This window comes from Neofelis nebulosa, chromosome 1 (genome assembly GCF_028018385.1).
Source record: "Neofelis nebulosa isolate mNeoNeb1 chromosome 1, mNeoNeb1.pri, whole genome shotgun sequence".
NCBI lineage: Eukaryota > Metazoa > Chordata > Mammalia > Carnivora > Felidae > Neofelis > Neofelis nebulosa.
In genome coordinates this window covers 233,060,125-233,086,879 of record NC_080782.1, presented here as the reverse complement: position 1 = coordinate 233,086,879, position 26,755 = coordinate 233,060,125, and the positions used below count along the sequence as shown (strand labels likewise).

Below are 26,755 nucleotides of genomic sequence, written 5' to 3'. Positions count from 1 at the left end.
TCTTGACAATTCTTGCTCTAAAAATTGTATTTTCATGGACTATATATTTAAATTTCCAATAGATTTGTGACGGGCAATTCATGGCATTTACTTGCACTTAAAAATTCATGCCCAAAGTTTCAATACCAGAAACTATCAACCATCCTTTTGATGACAGAACACAAATTAGAAGAAAAAGTGATCCCCCTGATTTTTTTAAGTGAAGTAAGGCAATTTTTATTTAAAAAGTCCTCGAGGTTAGTGAAGAAAAAAAGGTGCCTGAAATGTAAGGAAAGATTTTGAAATTTTTCTTCTCATCTAGTACTTGATTCTCTTTGTTGCTTTCTTGGTTTGAAAAATAAGAGGAGAACAAACACATCTAAACGTATCTGGAGAATTGAGCTGACTTCTTAAAAGAGAAAGAACTAACACGTCATGTGATTGATAAAATATTTTCCCTTTCAAATCCCTTTTGAATCCTTATTCTATCAAAGCCTGGAAAGAAAGAAGGAAAGAAAGAACGAAAGAAAGAACGAAAGAAAGAAAGAAAGAAAGAAAGAAAGAACGAACAATGACAACTCTGTCTCTTATGATGAGTGACCACAATGGCCAGCCATCACTGGACAGTTTTTCAAACAGCGTTGTTAATGACACGATTAATAACGACATGTAAGAGAATCCCTATCATTCACTTACAAAATCCTCCATTCAAATTAGGACTGCAAGCTGTTTTATATATGTCTACATAGGCATTTCCTAGTCAGTGAAACTCTGACAACAGAATTCTACACTGAAGTTTTGTAGAAATCTTTCTGATTATGTGAGGATCAACCAAAAGTCCCTTCCTATACTTGAATTTGCACTAACTGTGCTGTCTTAGAAGCCACTTTCAGGATGTAAGAACTAAACTGTAATTAATGTTTTCTGATAGGCATGCAACACAGCATTGAAAGCAAAATTATCCACTTTAAAATTATCCACTAAAATTATCCACTTTAAAAAAGGAATATGGTTACAGAGTAAGTAAATGCTTAAAACATTGTGTAAATGTTTTACAATAACTATTAAACCCAAGGCCATATATTTTCATTATTACTATCTTTCTGTATGTTATTTGAAAACATTGAAAAGCGTTTGAATACGTGTTCTTCATATATTTGTCAGTAAGTAGCTTTTTGTCACTTGCTTCTTGCATTAAAAATATGCTTGTAAAGAGTTTCATCACCTTTTCACTGTAAATCTATATCCCTTCATATGCAAGAACTGTGTATGTTTAGATTTTAAGTAAGAGCAAATTGCACTACATGCTTTGAGGGGAAACAAATTTTAAGTGATTTAAAACAATGTTTCTTATCTAATAATGCCCAAGTCTTATTTATGTCTCTCTGTCCATACTATAAGGAAATAACGACCAAGAATACAACCGCAGATTTAAACTAATATGAAACAAAAAAGAAAGAGCAAAAAAGATAGGCTGCAGAGTGACAAGACCTTCTCCCCTCAATGCCAGTAAGGTTCTAGCTCTGAGCATGCTCAGACACATGGGAGGCACCGAAGTTACTATGTCAGAACTCCTTCAGAGGTATAAGGAGGATACATCTAACACTTCAATTGCTGAAAACCTATTGTTATTTTTCTGGTATTAAACATCTCTTCAGCCTCAGACTGATTGCAATGTTCCTTCTACTTCATTTCATCATCCTGGTCGATGTCAAAGGTAAGTCTGCTACTTTCTCACTTAAATGAGTGCAATTCCAAAAGAATAGAAAATAGACTATTTCTATTTAGTTCTAGCATATTTATAATAGACTCATTGCAGCGTTTGAGAAACAGACACCCAGTTGACATTGTCATTGTCATCACCACTAATTGCTTGTAGTCCCATCCTAGCAATTTCTAGCAGCAACAAATTTTTCATGGGAACTTGCTTTTATACGTTATTAAAATTGTAAGTAAAACATTTTTTTAAAACCAATGTGGAATATATCAATTATAATGGCGAAAATAGTTCTTAGTATTTGTAAAACAAAAAAAAAACAAGCATGACAAATTAAAAAATTAAAATTTTGCCTTATGAAATTTCAACCTGTTGAAATATCTTCATAAAATGTATGTAATTGTTAGTTGCTATGTTTCGTTGTTAACATAGCTGAACTGGGAACTGCCCCCCCCCCAAAAAAAAAAAAACAAAAAAAAACAAAGAAAGAAAGAAGGAAAAGAAAAAGCCACAAATCTAAAAATCAGAATCTCTCCCTTAGAGCAAACCTATGTAAAATAAAATCATTACAAATGTACAAAAGGACTCTCCTTACTGGTTTTGATTTTTAAACATTTTTATTTCATCCATATTTATAACTTGGCATTTTTCTTAGGAAAAAAATTAATATTCACCTGGTTTTAAAGAAAAATATACCCTTGTTTTATTGTGAGCTTGTACACTTGTATCTATTTATTATATCCAAAGCATGTTGGGTTTATTATTATTCAAAATGTGTCTAAGTTCCTAGTCTTTCTTAAAGAATTTTGATAAACTTCTGAGAATAAGAGTTAGAATTTGAAATTATTTTTGTTTTCTGAGAAATTGGTTTTAGGTTTCTAAAATACTCAGTTTTCATTAAATGAACTCAATTGAGTATTTTTAATCTTGAAATAAAATGCAGTTATTTATGAACAATTATTCACAAACTTCTAACAAATAGAAGATTTTTAAAGTATTTCAATTTCAGTTTGAATTTGAAATACTAAAAGTTTCTTCAGATTATTTTAAAGTATTATCCTAATACAGTTAGCATGATTTTTATTTTGCATTTTAATCTCCTTTACATAAAAATTTAAGTTATCATTTAAGTGTTGCTTTATGTGTTTCTTAAAGACAAGGAATATATGAACTCACTTGACATGAAATACGTTTGTGGAGAGCAGTCTATTTCTTTGATTTAGGGTCTTCCTTCAATTTATATCCTATGCATATCTGTAATATTAAATTTTATATGATTTTTAAGAATAAAAGTTAAAAAGAAGGTTCTTGGATCCAATACACTTTGTAGAGGTAATCTGTACCCTTAATTCTTTACTGTACAGGAATTGCAATATAGTTAACCAGTTTTAGTAAAATATATGGTATAAAATATATATGGTATAAAGGATATGTATAAAATATAAAGTATAGTATTGCTTGTGGTAATAGATTTAATTGACTTTGTGAACAAAATTTTTATGAGATGAAAAACATCTATTACTGAAATAATGTTTTAAGATTTACCATAATGTAATGGTGTTCTTTAAACTAAGAAAGAAAGGAAAGAAATTTTAAACAGATGATTTTGGTTTATTTCTAAGCAAATGCCATGTTTCAGATCCACAGTCCAACCTGATAAATATTTTCATTGTAATTCCTTGGAAATTTTTATTTTCCAATTTACCTTTCATTTCAATTGCTAATTTAACCCTTTCTTTTTAACATTATTTTCAAAGCTAGACATGTTAATCCTTTGATATCTTATTCCTATTTATAAAGATAATAATCATTTGCTATATAATTAGTGGAAGTTTTTCACAATAAAATTATAGACAGTTAAAGTAGTTCGGCTATAATAAAGAAAAGTCATCCGGAATTATGTAAGAGCACAGATTGCTTCTTAAATTTACATAAATATTTGTCATAATTTTTTAGGTCAGACCTAAACAAAAGGAAAAGGCAGACATTATTATGTTTTACCTTTTCTCTTCTGGCCATCATCACCCTTGAGTGTCTAAGGGATTAGTGATATTGGCTAACAAGCTACAGACATTAACTGATGAGTAAAGATAACATATCTTATGATAACTTCGTACATGTATTTTATCATCAATTTATTCACTGGGTATCCTTGTTAATCAGACTCAAGCCACCTTCTCCCCAACAAGTTTCTTGTGGATTAATTACGGATAATATTACAAACTGAAAACATGGGCTTATATGGGAAATTAAAAGCATAAAGTGCCCACAATGCTACTGGGTAACTCTAGGTTGCTAGCTACTCCAAAAATTTGCTAACCTTCAAAAAATGAAGTCATTGAAAACAGGGGCCTAACATTTTGAAGTGAGCAGTATTTGACTGCCCCCTAATGGACAAGTTCAAAGCTCGCGTTGGATGCTCCTTTTTCTAAGAAATGTCGCTTCTAATTGGTTGCTGTCACTTGAGAAAAGATTTTCCAACTAAATTTTAATTTCACACAATTACATCATGCTGCTGGTAGCTGTGAAAATCTATTATATTGCAGGCCAGCCATACAGAGAGGCTACACGGGCACCACTAATGAAAAAGAAACTTACCTGAATGGAGACCTCTGTGAGGAAGACAGAAAATATCAGAAAACCAGAAGCGAAAGCTATTTGAGATGTGTTCTCTCTAAAGGCACTAACCAAATACATCTTGCAACAGATGTTTATTCATTTGTTTACCTTATGGTAAATAAATATGACCAGGTATATCAAGAGTTTTAAGGACTCTTACTTGAACTAACAAAATTGGCTGTCTCCTGAATTTTAGAGACAAAATTGGTTTGCCTTCAAATCAGTTAGTTTTGAAAAATGGCACACTTTTGTCCTAGAAAACTGTAGCCTGAATAAAATTCAACTAATTAGAATAGTTTTTGTGTCCATAATTATATAATGATAAACGCACAGCATTTTTAGGAACGTATGTATATCTTAAATATATACGTTTAAGAACCTATTACTTGTTTGGTAAACATATAACTTAACATTTATCAGAAAAAATTAATGTGCTTGTTTTACATCAGAAATAGTAGGGAATTATCTGAAAACAAAAAATACACCTGTCTTCTCTGCTTTATTCACACACATCAATTTCTCACCCCACACTTCCAATCATTGAGTACATCTGGATGAAAACTAAGTCTGCTGGGTGCCTGGGTTGCTCAGTCACTTAAGCATCTGACTTGGGCTTAGGTCATGATCTCATGGTTTGTGAGTTCAGGCCCCAAGCTGACAGCTGAACTTGTTTCGGATCCTCTGTTCCCCTCTCTCTCTGCCCCGCCCTGTCTTGTGCGCGCTCTCTCTCTCCCTCTCTCAAAAATAAATAAACATGTAAAAATCCTTTTAAAATTAAGCTTGCAGTAATTTCAACTGTGTTAAATACCTCGGAACGTGCTCCCAAATCAAAATGCAATGGTTGCTTTAATGCTCGCGTGGTTCGATAAACTTTTGAATGTTGTAAGATTAGAAAGGAATTGCAGTAGAAGAATTAACTTTATTACCAAGTAAAAAGCCTTTAAATACATTCAGTGAGGTTGATACAATGATAGACCACTTGTCTTAGGTTACTCTTCCTTTGCACTCTTCTGGCTTCCATCCTTACCTCTTTTCCTCTTTAGGCCTCTCTCTTCCCCCTGAGTCCCCCACCCACCCACCCCCACCGGTGCTCCTTTCTTAGATTCATCTCCTGACACACTTAACTCCTTCTTCTCCTCCCCTTTGCACACATCTGTCTCAGACGCCCTCCTGGCCTCTCTGGCTGCTGTTTCTCCCTCTTACCTCCTCACTGTGGTCTTTTCCAGGTTTCCTGGCCTCTGAGACCTCTTCTGTCTTGTCTTCCTGCCTCCACTTTTCAACTCTCTTACTCTTTGAGTGCTTACCTTCTCCAGCTCAAGCTTCATGCTTTTCCCATTTCATGCTCCCTAATTCCCATTTCTGCCTCACTTTGACCGACAGCATCCGCCTCGTCATTTCCCCTTGGAATCCAAGTGCCCCTCGGTTTCCTCCTTTCCCAGGTATTCCTCACCTTTGATGGCCTCTTGTCATTCTTGAGCTTCCTCTCCAGGTCTTCTTGTATCTGTCTTGTTCCTCTTGAGACCCTGGTCCCCTTTCTGTTATTTGTGTCTAGCCCCAGCGTCTCCCGGCCTGGCCAGCAGTCATCATTTCTGTTGCTCAGATTGCTAGAACATGTGTTCAAACACAAGCAAACATGTACTATATCTTGTTATAACTTCAACCCCACCTTGCACTCGTTTTGGAGGTCCATGGTGATTTCTCCACAATTCTGAAATGCAGAGAGCTCCAAAAACTGAGAGTTTGAACTCTTTTGCCAAAAAAAATGTGGTTAGAATTTACCAGAAACTATTTAAGGTCTTCACTTATAAATTTACTGCAAAATGTCATACGTTGTGATATATACATAGATATTAATGTGTTCGCTCATGTGATTTTGCCCTAGACCCAGCAGAGAATGTTATGTCATTTATAGCCTAAGTATCATTTAACTTTCTAAACCAAAACGAATGATAAATTCTGGAATACATTTCTCCAAACGGTTTCTGTTAAGGCGTTATAGATCTATACTAGCCATCACCCTATTCAGATTACCAGCTGTCTGTCCAACATTTTTCTCACCAGTGGTATATGACTATTTTCTTTGCTCAGGGAAGTTCTGTATTACCAAAATAAGTGTTCGATGAGAGAGAAAGAGAGAGATTATTTTAACGAATTCTCCCTTTCTGTGGTTCTGGTTCATTTTTTATTCAATTCGTTCCGATATTTTTAAAATGTCGGTGACTATATTTTCCATTCCAATAATTCCAACTGTATTTAAATCTGTCTGTTCTGGTTTTATAAACTTCCCTTCTTACTTCACGAAATTATTCCTCCCATTATTTCTTTGGAAAATAAATACAGATTTAAACCGCTTTTTAAAGCACTATCATCTAATTCCCCAGGTATGAATTCTCCCTTTTTTTTGGAGCCCTGCACCCTTTCATAAAGTCAGAGGGATTTTTTCCCCTGCACACCTCTGCCTTTGAGGGATCTCAGAATTGCTGCAATGTAGCCCATGGAAGTGTTCAGGTCTGAGCTGGAGTTTATGTTCAGGTTTCAGCGATTTTTACCTCGTGGGTGACCCAGTTCCAAATCGCATGTCTGGTTTGGAAGGCATCACTGCCGCTTCCACTGCTGACATGGGCAGGGTGATATCCAGTCCACAACCTTGGGGGTTCAGACGGAGCCATTTACATTCATCGCCTGGGGCTCAGTCCCAGCACACGCGTCTGCAGGTTCACACAACTGCTGGCTGGGCTTTCACAGATGGGCTTGGTGCCCAATCCTCATGCTCAACCAGTCCCAGCTCCCTGCCCACCTTGGGGGGCTAGCTCCTCTCACTCCAGTGACTTTTTCTCTCTTCACGTACTGTGGAGAGTTCTCTGCTATGAGCTTGACGTTTTCATGAAGAAACACGATACCCATCTTTTTTGTGTCTACGGAAAAGAGTGTGTTGTGGGGAGCGTATTCGGAACTTGCTCACAACGGATCACCTTGATGCAGAAGCTCAGAAAAGAAGGTAGTTTCATTCTTTAGATTTCGGTTTATCAGACGTCGGACCCTAGTGGCCACACACCGGAGATTTGGAGTCGCCATACAGGTGTAAGGGATTCGGGGAGGGGAGGCAGCAGAGTGTGGCAAGGATGCTAGATTTAGGATCAGCGGAACTGTGTTCAAGTCACTGCCTTATCCTCACTGGCCTTTGGCCCTCAACATACCAAATAACCCCTTAGCCTCAGCCATATTGGTGTGATTGTTGGTTTCGAAGAACCATTTGTGATGACGTTAAAGAAATAGATTCTAGGATGCCACCCCCAGTAGATTCAACAGATCTAGGCTGGGCCACAGGGCTCTGCGCAGTATAGAAGCAACCCAGGTGTTCTGATAAACCTGCCCTATGGATCGCATCTCTGGAAACACTGATATTACATTAGCACATCAAAATATAAGTAGGCTTGTTTCCTATAAGATATGCTCATTCCTTGCTAATTTTTTGTTCATATCAGGATGTTCATTGGGCTTACCTGCATTATTTTACATATTAATTCAACATGAATTTTTTTTTCATTTTGAGGATAAGAACCAATTAAATATTTGGCAAGGGAATAGCTGAACATATGTTGTCTATCAATACACAGCCTCTTAATGGATAGTATGATTCAAGAAAGTATAATTAATATGCAAGTTTAGCTGTAAAGTAGTCAATGTTACCACTCCTTTTTTTTTTTTTTTTTTTTTGAAAGAAATCCTAAACCTATGATACAAGTGGCTAGGGAGACATCTCTTCTGATTTAGAGTAAGGTCCTCTTTTTCATTCGTCACCTGGCTTTCATTATCCACGACCACGTGGATACCCACGTCCACGTTTCATTATCCACGTCCAGCCAGTGGACACTGGGCTAGTCATTTGCCTGTAGGAGGACAAGAGTGCTATTTTAGGGACCTCTCCTCACTCCCTTCCTCCCCTCGTTTCACCCACCTCTCCGGGTTTGTTTTTTTTTTTTAATGTTTATTTATTTTTGAAAGAGAGAGCGCGCACAAGCAGGGGCGGGGCAGAGAAAGGGAGACAGAAGATCTGAAGCGGGTTCCACGCTGACAGCAGCGAGCCCGATGTGGGGCTCGAACTCCTGAACTGTAAGATCATGACCTGAGCTGAAGATGCACGCTCAACTGACTGAGCCACCCAGGCGGCCTTCTGTGTCTTAGTCACACGTTTGCCTGAGATTTTCCTTCTCAACCAGATAGGCTAAAAATAGTATATCTATTATTGTAGATATTTGTACTCTTAATTTTCTTTCATGTAAATTCATGAAATATAAGAAATTCAAAAGATATGGATTCACTTCCATTCTTGAGGGCCACTGCAAAGATATTCCCTCAAAAGTCTTAACTTCTGTGTGGGAGTGAGATGAGCGAGTCTTTAGGTAAACTTACTTATAGTTAAGAAAAGGGTAATCCAGGCTGAGTGTTAGTGAAAAACTCTGTTTCCTCATTCAGAAACCATTCCTTTATGGCTGTTTCCCATTCCCCACTTACAAATGCCGCTCTTACTCTAATTAACGCTAAAATTATCTGCTTGGAAAAGTAAGTTGCCTTCACTAAGAGCACAGGGTTTTGCAAATGCAGTGTGATTTTTGTCCATTGTCTGAGTGAATTGCAAGAGTTTTGTAAAGAACAAAGCATGAGGAAATTACTCGTACTATAACCTGATTCCCAGACGTAGAGCATATACTGTAATAAGCCAAAGTGGACCACCTTACCCCAACATACATAGAATCTTCCTGGAAATTAGGAGACACCGGACCATGTCTCCTCTTCCATGGTAGGTAACTTTAAGCAAAAATGCCAACATGAAAACCCCCCTGAAGTATTGATATTAGATAAATGAGAAAAGAGAAATGAACATAAAGCTTCTACATGCGCCTAACCCACATGGGTGGCATATGTACATGTACACTCAAGTTTGGCCTACACTTCTGACGTGAAGTAGCTATGTGCCCCCCACCCCACATACAGGAATTTAGGGATATGTAGTCCACTTATGGAAACAACATGGCCGCCCCTGAAAATGATAATTCAGTTTGCATAGCAATTTTGAGGCATATAGTATGTGCTAAAAACTGAAAACTTTGTTAGGCAGTGAGAGAATCAAAACTGGTAAAGTAAGTTCCTCTCCATAAGAGGGGCACAATATATTACGGGATAAAGGAAGATATCTATAATAAAGTGTATATACATATATATATGTATACACTTTATTAGAGATATATAATATATATCTATATATGATATAGATATAAAAATATGTGTTATATTTTATAATCATAAAATGTCATAAATACTACAATAGGGTTATGTGTAAGATGCTTTGGGAAGGTTCATACTTCGGAACAACTTTGGAGGGGATCCTGAAAGTTCCCACAGAAATGACTTTTGTAACGGGTGTGAAGAGTGAGGAAGTGAACCAGGAGAGAAATGGCATTTCAGAGGCAGAGAACAGCACAGGCTGAAGGAAGAGGCCTCAGTGTCTTATTACCTCAGAAGTCAGGGCCGCCAGGCGCATGTTCCTGACAGAGTACGCAGCAATTCTAAAAAGTAAAGGAGAAGCGTCCTCTGCCTGTGCTTGATCTGAAACCGCGTTGAATGATTTAGTTTGCTCATTTGCAGCACTGTATTGTATGCCGCCGATAAATACGCCACACTTTTTATCTATCTTATGTTTCAAGGATGTTTGGGTGGTTTCCAGTTTGGGGCTGTTACAAAGAATGCTTCTGTGAATATTCTTGTCTGAGTCTCTTGGTGCACATGTGCGTGCATTTCTGTGGGCACAAGCCTACAAGTCAAACTGCAGACTGGTCAGGTTTTTAAGGCTTCGACTTTACCAGACAATGCCAAAGGGCTTCCCAAAGCAGTCGCTCCAAGGAACACCCTACTAGTGTGTGAGAGTTTGCACAGCCTCACATCCTCACCAAATAGTTTATGATGGTGTTGTGTTTTTTTAGGTTTATTTATTTATTTGGAGGAGGGAGGGTCAGAGAGAGAGAGAGAGAAGGAGAGAATCCCAAGCAGGCTCCATGCGTAGTGCAGAGCCCCATACGGGGCTTGATCTCACAACCTCAAGATCACGAACCGAGACAAAAACAAGAGTCCCATGCTTATCCAACTGAGCCACCCAGGTGCCCCAGTAGTTTTTTTTTTTTTTTAATTATAGCCATACTGGTAACCTGTAGTAATATTTCTTGTAGTTTTAATTTGCATTTCCCTGCTAACTAATTAGATTGAATATCTTTTCAAATGTGTTTTTGGCCATTGGTGTATCTGCTTTTGTTATGTGTCTGTTCAGTCTCTTGTTCATTTTCTATTTATTGTTCCTATTGTCCTCATTATTTTGTAGGACCTCTCTCCCCCCGCTCCCCTACACACACACACACACACACACACACACACACACACTCACGCACACATGCACGCACTCACACACATATTCTAATTATAAACTTTCTGAAACATCTTCTACTCTGGAGCTTGCCTTTAAACTTTCTTTTTTCTTAATTAAAAAATGTCTTTTAAGGTTTATTTAAATCCAAGCTAGTTAACATATAGTGCAGTAATTGTTTCAGGAGTGGAATTTAGTGATTAATCACTTATATATAACACTCAGTGCTCATCCCAACAAGTGTACTCCTTAATCTCCATCACCCATTTAGCCCATACCCACCCAACACCCTGCCAGCAACCCCTCAGTTTGTTCTCTACATTTAAAAGTCTCTTATGGTTTGTCTGTCTCCCTGTTTTTATCCTATTTTTCCTTCCCTTTCCCTATGTTCATTTGTTTTGCTTCTTAAATTCCACATAGGAGTGAAATCATATGAAATTTATCTTTCTCTGATGACTTATTTCCCTTAGAATAATACGTTGTTTCCAATGGCAAGATTTCATTCTATTTGATTGCTGAGTAATATTCCATTGTATGTGTGTATATACACCACATCCTTCTTTATCCATGGACATTTGGGCTCTTTCCATAATTTGACTATCGTTGATGGTGCTGCTATAAACATTGGCGTGCATGTTCCTCTTTGAATCAGCATTTTTGTATCCTTTGGATAAATACCTAGTAGTGTAATTGCTGGGTCATAGGGTGGCTGCACCAGTTTGCATTCCCACCAGCAGTGCAAAAGTGTTCCCTTGTCTCCACATCTTTGCCAACTTCTGTTGTTTCTGAGACATCTTCTACTCTGTAGTTTGCCTTTACACTTTCTTAATGGTTTCTTTTTTCTTTTTTTTTCAATAGAACTTATTAATTTTAATATAACCTAATTTAGCTCTTTCCTATATGATTAATGTTTTTTTCTCTATTTTTTGTATTCTCCTTAAAATCTCTACCCCAAAGTCATAAAGACTTTTTTCTATATTATCATCCAGAAACTCTATCGTTTTACCCTGGGTATTTAAATATAATTCACCCAAAAGTACCCATCCCCAACCACTGCTCTGTAGTGCTACTTGTTCGTAAATTAATGTTCACATCTGTCTGTCTTTTTCTGAAGTTTCTATTCCATTTGGCTAGTCTATTGTTCACCCTTTGCCCCAATATTCACTCTTTGCCCAAATTATTGTACCATCATAATAGGTCTTAGTTTACAGATAAGTTCTCTTGCCTTGTTCTCCTTCTTCCAAACTTACCTGACTCTTCTTGTCCTTCTAGAAATATATTACTCATTTTATTTTATTTTATTTATTTATTTTTTTAATTTTTTTTTTCAACGTTTTTTATTTATTTTTGGGACAGAGAGAGACAGAGCATGAACGGGGGAGGGGCAGAGAGAGAGGGAGACACAGAATCGGAAACAGGCTCCAGGCTCCGAGCCATCAGCCCAGAGCCTGACGCGGGGCTCGAACTCACGGACCGCGAGATCGTGACCTGGCTGAAGTCGGACGCTTAACCGACTGCGCCACCCAGGCGCCCCTATATTACTCATTTTAGAAACAACTTATTCATTTCTACACACTGTACATGCACATTCTTGGATTTCTATTGTAATTGCTTTGAAACTGTAGATCAATTGGGCGAAAGAATTAACATCTTTAAAATATTGTCTCCATTTATTTAAGTTTTTAATGTCACTCAGTAATTTTATATACTTTGCATAAACGTCTTGCAGATTGTTGTTAAATTTATTCCCAAATATGTGACACTGTTGATGCTATAGTAAAAGGCATTTTTTTTTAATTTTACTGTCTAATTATTTGTTGCTGACATACAGAAATGACTTTGATTTTCAGCAAGCTTGCTAGATTTACTAGTCCTAATAATTAATTATCTTGGATTTTTCTGTTCACATTCATATTATTCATAAATGATGACAGTTTTATTTCTTCTCCTTCAATATTTAAACCATTGATTTACTTGCCTTGTCTCACTACATTTGCTAAGTCTCCCAGTACAATGTTGAATAGATGTAGTATAGTGGAACATTGCTATCCTGTTCCCAATCTCAAAGGGAAAGCCTTCAAAAATCCACCATCAAGCATATTCTATACTGTTGGCTTTTATAGATATCCTTTATTAAATCAAGCAAGTTACCTTCTATTTTTAGTTTGCATAGTTATTTATTTATTATTTTTTTTTTAATTTTTTTTTTTTCAACGTTTTTTTTTTATTTATTTTTGGGACAGAGAGAGACATAGCATGAACGGGGGAGGGGCAGAGAGAGAGGGAGACACAGAATCGGAAACAGGCTCCAGGCTCCGAGCCATCAGCCCAGAGCCCGACGCGGGGCTCGAACTCACGGACCGCGAGATCGTGACCTGGCTGAAGTCGGATGCTTAACCGACTGCGCCACCCAGGCGCCCCTGCATAGTTATTTTAAAGTCAGAAACTGATAGATCCATCTCTGGAGTCCCTGTCATAAGCGAAGTTAATGACGAATGGCAGGACTAGGAGAAAATATTTGTGAGTTATAGACCAGAGGGCTAAGCTCTCTAAAGAATTCCAGTAACATTGCCAGATTTGATTTTCTCACACACAGTTCCAAACACTGTGTTCCGGGCCACTGCCGTCAGGAATGAAAGTTTCACCAGTCCAGGAGCATAAATAAGTATTTTTCATAAAGCTAAATATATTCCTTTTAAAGGACTTTCTTTTTTCCTGTGGATATGTTTTCTGTAATTTTTAATGGTAAAATAGTATTTTTCTAATAAATCATTATTATAATACATAGTAATTTAGGGTTTTTAAATTTTTTCTTATTTGACAAACTAAAATACCAGTAACTTGTTGGAGGTCCGTCTACATTCTTTAATTGATTTGATGGTCTAAGGAATCTCTGACCAAATGTTTATCAGTAATCTTTAGGGTGTTGACAAAAAACAAAAAGGAGCCAGTGCATTGAGAGGGGGGTGGGGGAGGACCTTTAGAGAATATGGAAGAGGAAGTAAACCAGGACAGTGAGACATCACAAAGCCATGGGAAAAATGGTTTCAACTTGGTGGCTGTGGTTAAGCTGTGTCAAATGCTACAAAAAAATTAAGTAAGATGAAGACTATAAAATACCTACTGCATTTAGTAACAAAGAAGACATTAATGGTGCTGATGGGAGACTTTCAGCAGAGCAGCAAGGCCAAAACCGAATGCTGTGGATTGAAGGAAGGCTGGTGAGGAAGTGGAGACATTACCTTATTTGATTTTTCTTGGGAATTTAATTTTGAAGAGAGAGGTGGATTTCAGTTCCACTGTAGATATAGGATTTGGGTTGATGGGTTTGTTGGTTGCTTGCTTGCTTGATTGGTTTGTTTCTTTGTTTGTTTTGAACATGAGAGATGACTGAATAAAATTAACATCAATTTAAAAACCAGTGGAGGGGCATCTGGGTGACTCAGTTGATTAAGCACTGGACTCTTGATTTTGGCTCAGGTCATGAACCCCAGGTCATGAGAGCGAGCCCCACATCAGGCTCTGTGCTGAGCATGGAACCTGCTTAAGATTTTCTCTCTCTCTCACCCCTTCTGCCTTTCCCCCCTGCTTATACACATTCTCTCTCCAAAATAAAACAAATGGACAAATGAACATTGGAAATATTGTTAAAAAATAAAATAAAAACCAGTGGAGAGACAGTATATTAAAATATAGGAGACAGAGATAATAATTAACGGAGAGAGATTCTGAGAAGATGAGATTAAATGGAATATAGAACACAGATGGACAGTTTCACTATGGGCAGGAAAAGAGACTTTTATCCTTCGTGCATCATGAAAAAGCACCCAGGGCCTCAGTCTAGGATGGTGTGGCTTTTATGTGGCTCAACACCAACAGTCTGCTGAATGGTGTCCCATGGTCGTGTGAAACACATCCCAGCTATGCACATGCAGCAGTCTTGTCTGTAGGTAAATCTGTAAGTTGATGGAACTTGAATTTGGGAGAATTGCCACCAAGAGGAAGAACAGCCGGTGAAAGTCCCTTGACACAGAGTAGTCAGCAAATTGGGGATGAATTAGAAGAGAGAGGGGAGAAGGGAAAATGAAGCGTTTTCTCTCCTCTCTACGTTTCCTATGCCAAGTTCCCAACAGATGTCACCTTCACAAGCACCTTTTCCATGTTCCTCTTCCCTTGACCCACCACAGTGGTCATTCCGTGAGTTCATTGTGCCTAGGCAGCTTTCTTTAGGAAGAAGATAGCCTCTCAAACTCATACAGAACAAGGTGGCTGTTTAAATAATAAAAGACAATATTTTAACCTAAAGGAATTCCTCTCTAAAGGTGAAATTTAGGGAGTTTATTGGTGGGTAGCACAGTTGTTTTTGGGGTAGAAGTGTTCCTTGTGCCCTTATATCCCTTATAACCCATGAAGGGCCACAGCATTCAGTTTTTGATCCACCTAAATGGACCCAGCAAAGGGAAACGTGGGGCTGAAATCCATTCCTGTTGATGATGATATTGACAATTTGAAGTTCTTGTTTTCTAATTTAAATCAACATGTATTGAGTCTATACTTGTTCCAGCTAGTTTGGCATTGTTTCCTCAAATCTGTTTGTTCAAACATTGGACAATCATCTGAAGAGGGAGATAGGGTGATAGTTTCATCAGAAAATTTGTGAGAGGGATCCTGAGGGACATTCGTCTCAGGCCTGAGGGCCTTAGATGGTTGGTTTGTCCCAGAAGAACATGAGAGAGAATAGGGCCCTAGAGAAATTCAGCTGAGGCAGCAATCTTTGAAATGACAAGGAGGTGGGTAAATGTATGAATGAAATTGGATCTGAATCCTATACATACTGATTGATATGCCCACACAATACTGTTGGGGCAGGGGGAGACCAAACAGAAGCACAACAGCATAAGATTTCTAAGTTTAAAAAACACCACGCAAGAGGCCAATTCCTCTCCACTCACCTTAACATAAAAGTTTTTTAGAAAGACTTTACTAGTTACTTGCAAACAAACAATAAATCATCCATCCCACAAAGGTGAGCTGTTAGTGACGCTCATACTCTTCCTAGAAATAGGAGAGCTTCTAAAAGGTGGATTCAGTGAATGAGCTGGATTCACCTTTGCTCTGCATTGTAAATGTAGCTGCTGCTCCTCTTAGACATCCTGGCACCCGAGCTCCAGGTAGCAGTGGGCATTGTCTAACCTGTTGCCCTAGCATATAGCAGGCAATCAGTTAACATTTTTTGCACATTAAATAAATGTTTCTTCTGGTGCCGCTCTTTACACTAAAGACTAGTTGGCTCTTTAGTCAATGGCAGAGGCTTCATCTGCATCTGAACTGAGATCCACTAGGAGCGGTGCATTCTGGGAAATGGTCCCATTGGCCAGGATCCTCTGTGTCCCCCCCCCCAACCCCCCCGGGGATTGTAGAGCTGTCATCTCTGGCATTGGTGTGGAGAGAATCTCAGCCAGAACACTAGGCTGAGGGGATAAGGGCTTTCTTTAGCTTCATGCAGGACTACTATTGGCAAAAAATCAGAAAAAGCAAAGAGGGGCTTGCACACCTCCATGGGTTCTTAAACTGAGGACCTACAAAAGCATTTTCACCTGTTGTTTCCCAATAACACAATGATGGTGTTGGCAGGCAGCAAAAAAATGTCCTTGGACAGCAGTCCAGTTGGCTTCGAAAGGCTATCAAGGAGTCATTTAAAAAGCTCTTTGCACAGACATGTCCAGAATATTGACCAGAAGAGAGAAGAAGAAGCACTCACTGAGCAATTTTCTCTCACATGTTCGAACCTCCCCTCAGCTGTGTGTTTGGCAGGAGTCCCACAGAAATTGCTGCAGAAGCTATCAACATAGCTTTTATGTAGGCATCCTCCATTTTAGTAATCCCTAAGTTTCAATAAAAACAATCTCTTTCCACTTCCACAGATGGCAGGAAGACTAGACGGCAGGATACACTTTCTCCAGACGGCTATTGATTCTTTTTCAGTATGTGCCAAATATAGCGGGGATTCTTAATTATTTTTTAAATTATATATGACAGAAAAAGTAATAGATGGAGTGCTTGGAAGATTGAACGCTATTTTTGTTATTAAAATAAAAACATAAGCTTGCAATTTTGAGAAGTTTAAATCTTGAAAGGGGCTCTTCTTACAATTCTTTTTATTCCCAAATGACCTATTAATTCATTTCTTCATTAAAAAAATTATTGAGCATGAAGTAAGTGCCAGGCACTTGGATAACAGGGATTTAGGATACCGAGGGCAAGGGGTAGGGAGTAGATTTCATTTATTTCTTTTCCTTCCACATAAAATTTCTACCCCGAGGATATCTTCAGGAAGCTGCCATTCTTGAATGCAAACTGGGGAATTATGAGAAATGCAATTGATAAGTTCTCTTTACACATGGTCAGTCTTTCCATTCCCCTTCCCTCACTCTAACTTGCTAGATGTATTCCATTTTTCTTCCAGATGCAAGGAAATAATCTTGGTCTGTCTTGTCTGTGACAATTGATTACTTGTCTTGCTTTGAATCTGCTTCTCTGAGATGGGCATTTAGTTGGGTCCAGCCCTCAAGGAACTCAAGGTTATCTTCATGGTAAACTCCACAAAGGAACACAATGTATTGCCTTCAAAATATCTTATGCAGGCTCAGCTTTCTATTTCAAAATTGTCTTTAATCAAATGTTTAATCGCCTCTTCTAAATCATTAATAAAATATTATTATTAGTGGTGAGGACGTTTTCATTGCTTATTTATCATTTACAACATCCCCCCCCCGCTTAGCTTTCAAAGCGATTTGAGGCTGCTTAAAATAGAAACCCTAAATGTCATATGGTGTTTCAAATAGAAAAACATGAATAGGTAGGGGAATTTTTATTATAGTCTCTGTTATTCCTTTCTTAGAAGTCACATAAAAAATTCTGCACTGCTAAGGCACAGCAAGCTTTCATTCTACATTCGAGTTTCCTTCTTAAAGTCCTATTTTCTTATCTTGTGTTGAAATTACCTGCACACCAACATTAACTGAGGGCTTAACGTGGGCCAGGAACTCCCCGGTATTTCATAACATTAGCTTGTGAAGCTCCCGAGACACATCCATATTACATGAACTTTATTTTAAATGTGAGAAAACTAAATTTGTAGATTAAGTAGCTTTCTTGAAATCTAGTGAGTGGCAGAAAGAATGTCAACCCAGGCAGGTCTGATGGCATCCAGAGTACTTCATCACTAGTGAATACTTATGAATAATGAATAGGTCATATGCCGTTAGTGGATCGTGAGATCAATTTAGTGGATTGTGATCCCGTTCCGAGGGAATAAGATAGAATAGCAATGATCAGAGTACATCCCACATAGTAAAAGGCAAGTTATAATTCAAGAAATTTTGTTTTCAGTGTGTGCCTGTTTGTATGCTGAATTGTGATACAAGATATATGTCTGTGAGTTACTATCATAAAAAATTTCAAGGCTGCTACACTAGGATATACTGACTCTCACTCATTCATATTCCAAACACAGGGGGACAACTAGTTTTTTATAAACCTGCCCTCCGCAGAAATCTTTACAAGAAAGAAGAGATTGGGGCGCCTGGGTGGCGCAGTCGGTTAAGCGTCCGACTTCAGCCAGGTCACGATCTCGCGGTCCGTGAGTTCGAGCCCCGTGTCAGGCTCTGGGCTGATGGCTCGGAGCCTGGAGCCTGTTTCCGATTCTGTGTCTCCCTCTCTCTCTGCCCCTCCCCCATTCATGCTCTGTCTCTCTCTGTCCCAAAAATAAATAAAAAAAAAAAAAAAAAAAAAAAAAGAAGAGATTTAAAAATCTATGACTCAGTATGCCTCTCCCTGTGTGAATAGGCTTAACAAGCCAACTCCCAGAGCCATGCAGCAGAGTTTTCCTAAAATCGCCAGCCTTCACTGGTCTTACGCCAAGTTGCTAATAGTAAATCATTCATCTACCACTGCAACAATAGCAAAGAAAAATATTTTTTGCTTTGCTAAGAGCAAACATCCAACGGATAGAAAAGCATCCAAAGGCCGCCCTCCCCATCTACAGAAGGTGTAGCAGACACAACAGCAGCAGCTTCTGGGGTCAAGTGTGTGTTGGCATGTCCAGTCGTCTCCAAGACAGGGCCAGTCTCTTAACCTTTTTTTTTTTTTTAGTAGTGTTGTATTTATTAAAGGGAAGGGAAAATTAGACAAAGTGAATACAGACAATACAAAATATAATGTGTTTTCGAAGGTGTTAAACTATTTTTCTATGAATTTCCTACCTGTAAAAAATGTTTTATTGCTCATATCCTCCCTCCCCTATACACGTATTTGAATCATCCCCTGACCCCAGAGGACCACTGTTAACTACTGTGTTATAAAGATACCAGTTGAATCGGGAACCCGAATTTCAAGGGGGGCATAAATCCTCTGTGAGGACAGATGCAAAACATAAGAGAAGGAAACATAAGAGAAGACAACAGCTGAATAGTGGCTACGTTGAATGAGAAAATGAAGAAAGGAATATCATTAACTTTGACAAAATTACTCTGTGGGTAAAATGATCAAAAACATTCTAGAAATTTAGATGTAAGAGACATCTGTCAATTTTGAAAGAGTACTTTCCAGAAAACAAGAGATGTTCTTCATAAATACTCTAGTACAATTGTTGAAGTCATGTATTGTTTTAAAGGAGTGCCAGTCAAAACTTCACAGAAATTGACTGAGGGAGACTATACATTCAGGCATGACCACAGTTCACTATCACTAATTGAAGGGAGTGAGCGGTGTTGGAATGGTGCTCCTAACCATGCCACTGATGTTTGGCATCATGGCCAGGACTTTCCTTGGGTTGGAGGTATGATGTATTTTAATCAGAGGGATAGAGAACAAACCTTCTGTGACTTTCCAGATGGATGTCTGCATTTAACTTCCTTATCTCTGAAACATAAAGGAAAATATCACCCATACATAGATTGGTTGAATGAATACCTGAGATAAACCACTTGTGCAAATGGCCTGGGACACAGTAAGCTCAATGAGGATTAGATATTATTACTTACTATTTATCCCTCCTAATTCAAATGTGGTTCCCAATTTCTAATTCACACTTAAAACTGTCCTTTTGCATATATATATTATGTCACTTCAAATCCTTCTCAGAAAGGATTAATAAGTAAATAAATCCATCTGTTTAATTCTGTTAGCTCGTGGCTTTACCTTTCTGTTTCCAAGAGCGGACAACTCTTTGATTCCATACAAAAGTAGGATGATTGCTTTGGTTTTTCTTACTATTGCCTTCCTGAAATTAGTTAAAAAATGAACCTTGATTCTTGGTATAGCTGATGTTCGATATGACAATGATTGTTTAGAATGTTATAATTAAGAATACTATTCAAAGATATTGTACACTATGGATAGAATTAGACAAACTCAATCTAAAGGGCCCTTTTGAAAATTAAAGGGAATGCCATGAAAAGAATTTTGGCCATATTAACACTTTCATTCTATTACATGAGACTACTTTCCCCTCTTTCACATAGATTTTGCACTGACCAAGGGCAGTACAATCACTTCTCTGTGCCCAAAAGGATACTTTCCCTGTGGAAATCTTACCAAGTGCTTACCCCGTGCTTTTCACTGTGATGGTGTGGACGACTGCGGGAACCAGGCTGACGAGGATAGCTGTGGTGAGTCCTCCGCTCAGCTCCAGACATCCACCTCCCCTTGTGAATGCCCCCAAACTGTGCGTGGACCAAATAATAACTGTCACGAAAGGGAAGAGATGATTTGATATTCTATAGGGAATCCTACTGTAACACAAATAATTGTTCCCCGATTTGTTTGCGATGATGACCAGAATTTTTTACAGGTAGAGGTTGCTTAAATCAGAAATACAAGTGTGATAAAAACTGAAATCATATTTTGAAAGCTACTTGATGCTCATATTCTAATTTTAAATGTTTTCCTATAGACTACCTCTTTTTTTGGCTTGGTAATTTGGTGCAGTTACACGAATACCCATAAAACGTGAATTGTTCCTGCCTAGAGAATTAATTCACTGAGTTAAACCTACAGTGAGTACCCACTATGTGCCAGGTGCTGTCTCACTCACCCAGACACAGCAGGCTCAAGAGAGACAAGGTCTTGCCCTCATGGAGTTCACGTGGACCTTGTGAACAAGGAGGACAATAACCCTGTACGGAACGAAGTTAAATATTAAATGTATTCAAATATTAATATTTATTCAAACATTAAATATTTTAGAGCATGATAAGTGCCATAAAATATTGAAAAAAAAAAAAAAAGATGATGGGGTAGAAAGTGACCTGAAGTGAAGCCTATTTTAAAAAGGCAACCAGAGAAAACCTCTCTGAGATTATAATGTTTGAACTGAAAACTAAACCATGAAAAATTGTGGACGAACTGAGTTGCAGGCAAAGGAAACAGCAACTGGAAAAGACCCTGAGGCTCAACGAAGTAAGACAATGTGTTTGTGAGGCCAAAAGGCCAGTGTGGTTTGAGCAGAGTGAACAAAGATACAGAGGGTGAGGAGGTAAGCAGATACCAGATCACCAAAAGTCTTACAGGCTGTTTGAGGTCTGTACGCAGGGACCGTGTATATTGTCTAATATAACCTGTTTGTTTTTACTTGAATAAACTGATGCCAAATTGACATGTCTAGTTAGTGAGAGAGTAGACAACTAGAACCCAGATCTCTTGAATCTGAAAGAACCTTGTGAGTTTCCTATCGCACAGAACAGCCATTCTTTGATAGCACCTAACTAGCAATCCAAGGGAGACCACAAAGTCCAGGAACGCCAGGCATCTGTCTCTAGAATCTGCTTTCCTGCCTTTGAGGATTCACGTATGCTCCCCTCTCATGGAACCTTACGCCCTCACTTCCGGTGGATCATTCATACTTACCATTTAGGATGAGTTCAGGGACCCTTCTCACCTCAGAAGCTTGGCTTCCCTGGCCTCACTCCCCACCCTGAAGCTCTGCCAGCAGTCTAGGATAAGCACCTTTTCTCCCTGTTACCATAGCATCCTGGCTGTACCTATATGGTTGTACTAAGGGCTGCCTCGTCTTTTCACTGTTCTTCTCATTATAGACATGAACTTCTTGAGAAGAGTTCTTATTTGTGCCTTATTTCTTTTGTTGTCATCAGAGCCTATAATAGTAGGGTACATAGTAGGTGCCCAATCACTTCTCAGTGACGGAGGCAGCTGTCTGGATGCCAATGGGCAAGTCAACCAAATCCTCAGTGTTCCCTCTTCACTGCTTGGGAATCAGAGACCTGGCATATTTATCTACCTCGTGAGGATGTTCTGAACACAAGTTAAATAATTCATGTAAAGGCATCAAATAGAATCATTTAAAAAACAATTGTGGGTATTAATAAGAAATAGAAATCAGTTATAGGTTGTAGGCATCAGAAGGGAACTGTGGGCAACTACTTAAATTTACTTTTCTATTTGTATGAGCTTCAGTGTACTACGTTATAATACGTATCTTACCATTTTAATGGCATGTGCTAAAGTGATGATATTTCAAAATCAGGTTTCCTTTTTAAAAAGAAGATAATTTTCTTGCGGAAAAGGAGAAGGAAACTTGGCAAATAAGCAGCAACTTGGCAATTTCTGACAAGTTGAGAAAATATTTTTCCACTCAACAGGACTAGATATCCTTGATGAAAAGGAACTTTGTTTTTGCTTTATTAAAAAGGTCAGGTGACACATATTTTATTATTAGTCATTACATCTATCAAGCATGTATCTACATATACATATGCCAAAACAATTCAGATTGTATTTTCTTCCGAGGACCTTAAAATTAAGATCAAACATTTCAACTGTCAGCACTAGAAACAAGTAGTATTTTTCAAGATGGATATAGGTAGGTAAAATAATCCTCTATTTCCATTATATATTTTATGAAGCATACATTTGAAATATTTGTAATTTTCCAAAGGGGAAAGGCTCCAGATGTTTGCCTAGCTTTTTGTCCCTTACCATTGATGTTACCATTCAACTACTGAAACAAATTTTTAATTGATTTCATTATCAAATTTTTATACTTTTGTTTTGTAATTTGGTATTTGGTTTATAGAATAACTGACACATATTCATCACCATTTCACAGGAGACACTAGTGGATGGGCGACCATATTTGGCACAGTCCACGGAAATGCTAATTATGTGGCATTAACACAGGAGTGCTGTAAGTGGTATTGATTCAAAGACTCAGTCTCAGCTTTGCGAGCAACATGATTTGTGGTGCATGGATTTATATGGGTAGTGTGGTCAATTCCCTTTAGAATTTCAGTTTCAGGTCAATGTCTTTCAGTGGTCAACTGCTCCGTTGTCTGCCATGGGATTGAAGACATGGAAGGAAACAACATATTCCATTCATGCTCATTTTATGTAGTAGCCTACGATTGTGAGAATATATATATATTAAATAATTATGATAAATAATAAAGATATTTTTCCCTTTAACTACTTTCTTCAGTAGAGATATTGAACACCAACTACTTCTCAGCCCCTATGTTAAGGACTGAGAGTACAAGGATAAGTAAGATGTGGTCCCAAGTCACAAATACTTCACATTGTAGCAGGAAAGGCAAAACCTCATGGAGACAGAGATGATACAATATAGTGAAGTATATTGTATATACAATATACAATATATACAATAAACTAGAAGGATGATGTTTGCACAAAGGAATGTGGAAGCCCACTGGAAGAAATGATGGTTGTGCCAAGGGTGGAAAAAGATCCACAGAGACAATGACACTGACATGGACCTAGAAGGATGGCACCAGCCCATAGAGGATTCTGGGTGCACACTTTGGACTTTGGCCTCTACCCTGTAGATAGAATCGTGTCTTTATATACACCTATATTACATACATGTGTATAATGTATACCTAGACATAATTATGCAGGTACATATACAATTATATACATATATTAGTATGTATATACAAATAGTAATATACATATATATTAAACACTATATTAACCTTATATTATGCACTTTATAATATCAGTTTATAATGACCACTTATTATATACTTTATTGTGCACAGGTACATCATATATAAAAATTAGAACTTAAAAAGATTAAAAATAAACACAACTGTAAGTTCTCGTATTTTCTTCCTGAGCCATAATGGGTCATCTTGTACACATCCCATTGTGGAGATCACTGCTGTGCATGGTCGGCAACTACTGACACTGTGGGCTTATTTTCTTTTAATGAGGAGGAAGAAGCACATGAAAGGGAGGGTTTGTAAGAATGATTCTTCCATCAGAATCATAGAGAATGGATCAGAACAGTGGTTCCCAACCCCGGACAACTTTTGTCCCCAGAGAACACTCGTCAATGTCAAAAGACATTTGGGTTGTCACAACTAGTATGCAGAGGACAAGGATGCTGTTTAGCATCCTACAATGCACAGGACAGCCCCCCCACAACAGAGAATGAGCCAACCCAAGTGTCAACCTTCCCAAGGTTGAGAACAAAGAACAGTGAGATACTGATCATTATGTTTCCTGCAATACTCCAGAGTAATACTAAGAATCTGATCCCAGAAAATGCCAGTGGGAAGAGTGAGAGAGACAGAGATGCAGAAGCATTTCTGAAGAAGAATCCAGAGCCTGTGGGTATGACTGATGTGCAGGTGAGGGAGCTATGCTCACGTCGCTGGTTTAGGCAGTAGGCCCAGCTTGGACTACATGGAATTCTTTTATTGGTAAATATGAGTTTCCATCCCCAGGCTTTCAATCTAATAACGCAAACACCATTTTTGCTGTCAATAAACGTTGAAGTGAACATTCTGAGCTTTAAGGAGTTGAGCTAATTAGCATAAACCTATAACAGAATATTTTCAAAAACTCTATAAAAAACTTTATAAACAACATAGAATATTTGCAAAAATTTTATACACTAGATACTTCCAAAACTTTATGCATCTTTTGAATTAAGCAGGTACTCAATAAAAGTTTGCTGAATTTACTAAAATTCCGTAAAATTGATTTTAGAAAGTTTGGTTAAAGGAATTTAAAAGAAACAGAGCAATTAGAAAGGATGTGTAAAGATCTAACTAAATAATAATACAAAAATTGGAAAAGAATCCTCATTTTCTTAGCTCCATCAAAACAAATACCCACAGGATCAGAGGCAAAATCAAGTGCTCCATAAATATCACACCCCTTACTCTCATACACACACACACACACACACACACACACACAGAGTGATTGTCTCATGGGACAAGTTGGCCTGTTTTCTCCATAGATTTCTCACCCCTTTATATGCCATTATCTTAATAATTATGTAAGTTTCTTCACAGTAAATCCTGAATTTTTTTTTATTCTGAATGTTTCAGCTAGATGGATCTTTGGTTTTCTCAGCTTTATAGCTTCTCACCATTTTTGTCTTCCACTATAACTTTATAGTAACGAAAAACAAAGAACCAAAATAAGACGGTATCCAACTTGGCTTATTTCAGTAAGGCACAGTGGAGGCTACTGCATCTGTCTCTTCTCACAGCCCTAGGAGAAGTTTGAAGGGGGAAAAAATTGAATTGAATTTTAACCAACAAGGATTTACTGAGCAACCTCTTTGTGCCTTTCAATTAAATTAAATCGACTCAATTATACCCATTGCAGATTTACTCTGTTGTATTAATGTTTTTCGTTGAGGAGAACTTAATCTTGCTTCACTACACACTTTTGTGCTACTTAAATCTTTCTGTGGTTTCTTTCTAATCACTTATTAAGTGCCTCTGAAATGACCACTGGAAGCTAGAACCAAAATGAAATGCCACATTAGTCTATGATGGACTAGGAGACAATTCTTTGCTTTTAGTATGGACCCAAATTAGGCTACTAAAGAGGTAAATGTTATACATTGAATGAAGAGAGAACACTGTCAGTTATTAGAGATGAGGTCATAATTAAAGAAAAGTATTTTTTTTCCCAGTGAAATACTACTCTTTTGCCCCCTAGCTCTAAACCAGTATCCACAACCCTGTGACTGCAAAGGAACTGAATTGGAATGTGTAAATATGGGCTTAAAGTCTGTGCCAGTGATTTCCAGCAATGCGACATTACTGTGAGTAGAATTCATGTCTTGATGATATTTGCCCCTGAAACCATATGAAAACCATGTAGTCCAATCTAAACTCCCCTTGTTGTGTTTTGTGTTACTTATATATTAGCAAAATCATAGAAGTTCCCCTTAAAACTACCAGAAATCAGAGAATCCCACATGTTTCTTCTCCAGGGAAGGCAAGTTTTTAAATGCCGTGTGTTAGATTAGCCTGGTTATCGTGGAGCTCACAAATGTCTCTGGTCTGCAGTGCTGATTTTCAGTTACTTTCCGATTCATTGTTTTTACTAAAATGCGAGTACCATACAACTAAAAATGAAAATAAAAAAGGAGAGCACTAGCTTATTCTACCTCATTGTAAATGGTGGCAATTGTCCAAGACTGCAAAGATATAACAAAGATATAAAAAATCCATGAAGCTGGCTATGTCGTCACTGTAAGTTTGCCTGTACTTTGTAAAAATGTTTTGAGAGCCTCCAGAATTTGCAGTCATATTATGATTTGAGCATGTGTGAGTTGGTTAGGAATTTTTGGTTTTCTTTTGTTTGTTTGTTTGTTGTATTTTATTAAATTACCCAGAGAGTAAAGATGTTAAATCTTCATAGACATTCTAATCTATGATACTAAATGGCCAAACTTGTCAGATACTTGCAAACTGCTTTAATTTTGCCTTATGCACTTCTCATTCTCACACGAGAAAGTTTTCAGTTACTAGGGTCATTTTCAAATGTGCGGGAAGTAGCAAGGAGTATCCATAAATATCCTGTTTTCAGTCATGCACTTTCTAGGGAAAAGTTTTCTTGGTCATAAAACCCATAATGAAGTCTGCTTTACCTGTTATTTTAGGTCTCTTAAAGAAAACAAAATTCACAGTCTTCCAGATAAAGTTTTCATCAAATACACAGCACTTAAACAGATGTAA

The 26,755-nt window shown here is 37.7% G+C and overlaps 1 protein-coding gene across 3 annotated transcripts in view; it reads left to right on the top strand.

Annotated features, from left to right (window-relative positions):
* The first annotated feature begins 1,506 nt into the window (after positions 1–1,506).
* RXFP2 (relaxin family peptide receptor 2) overlaps positions 1,507–26,755 on the top strand; it is a 62,161-nt gene continuing 36,912 nt past the window's right edge. The window contains exons 1-5 of one of the 3 annotated variants that reach the window (XM_058688099.1): positions 1,507–1,696; positions 20,255–20,401; positions 22,858–22,935; positions 25,731–25,836; positions 26,680–26,751. In XM_058688099.1, the coding sequence (XP_058544082.1) occupies positions 1,654–1,696; positions 20,255–20,401; positions 22,858–22,935; positions 25,731–25,836; positions 26,680–26,751 (446 nt within the window). In that variant the 5' untranslated portion in view covers positions 1,507–1,653. The remainder of the gene's footprint in view (positions 1,697–20,254; positions 20,402–22,857; positions 22,936–25,730; positions 25,837–26,679; positions 26,752–26,755) is intronic. The other 2 variants (XM_058688083.1, XM_058688090.1) reach the window with 2 other exon arrangements.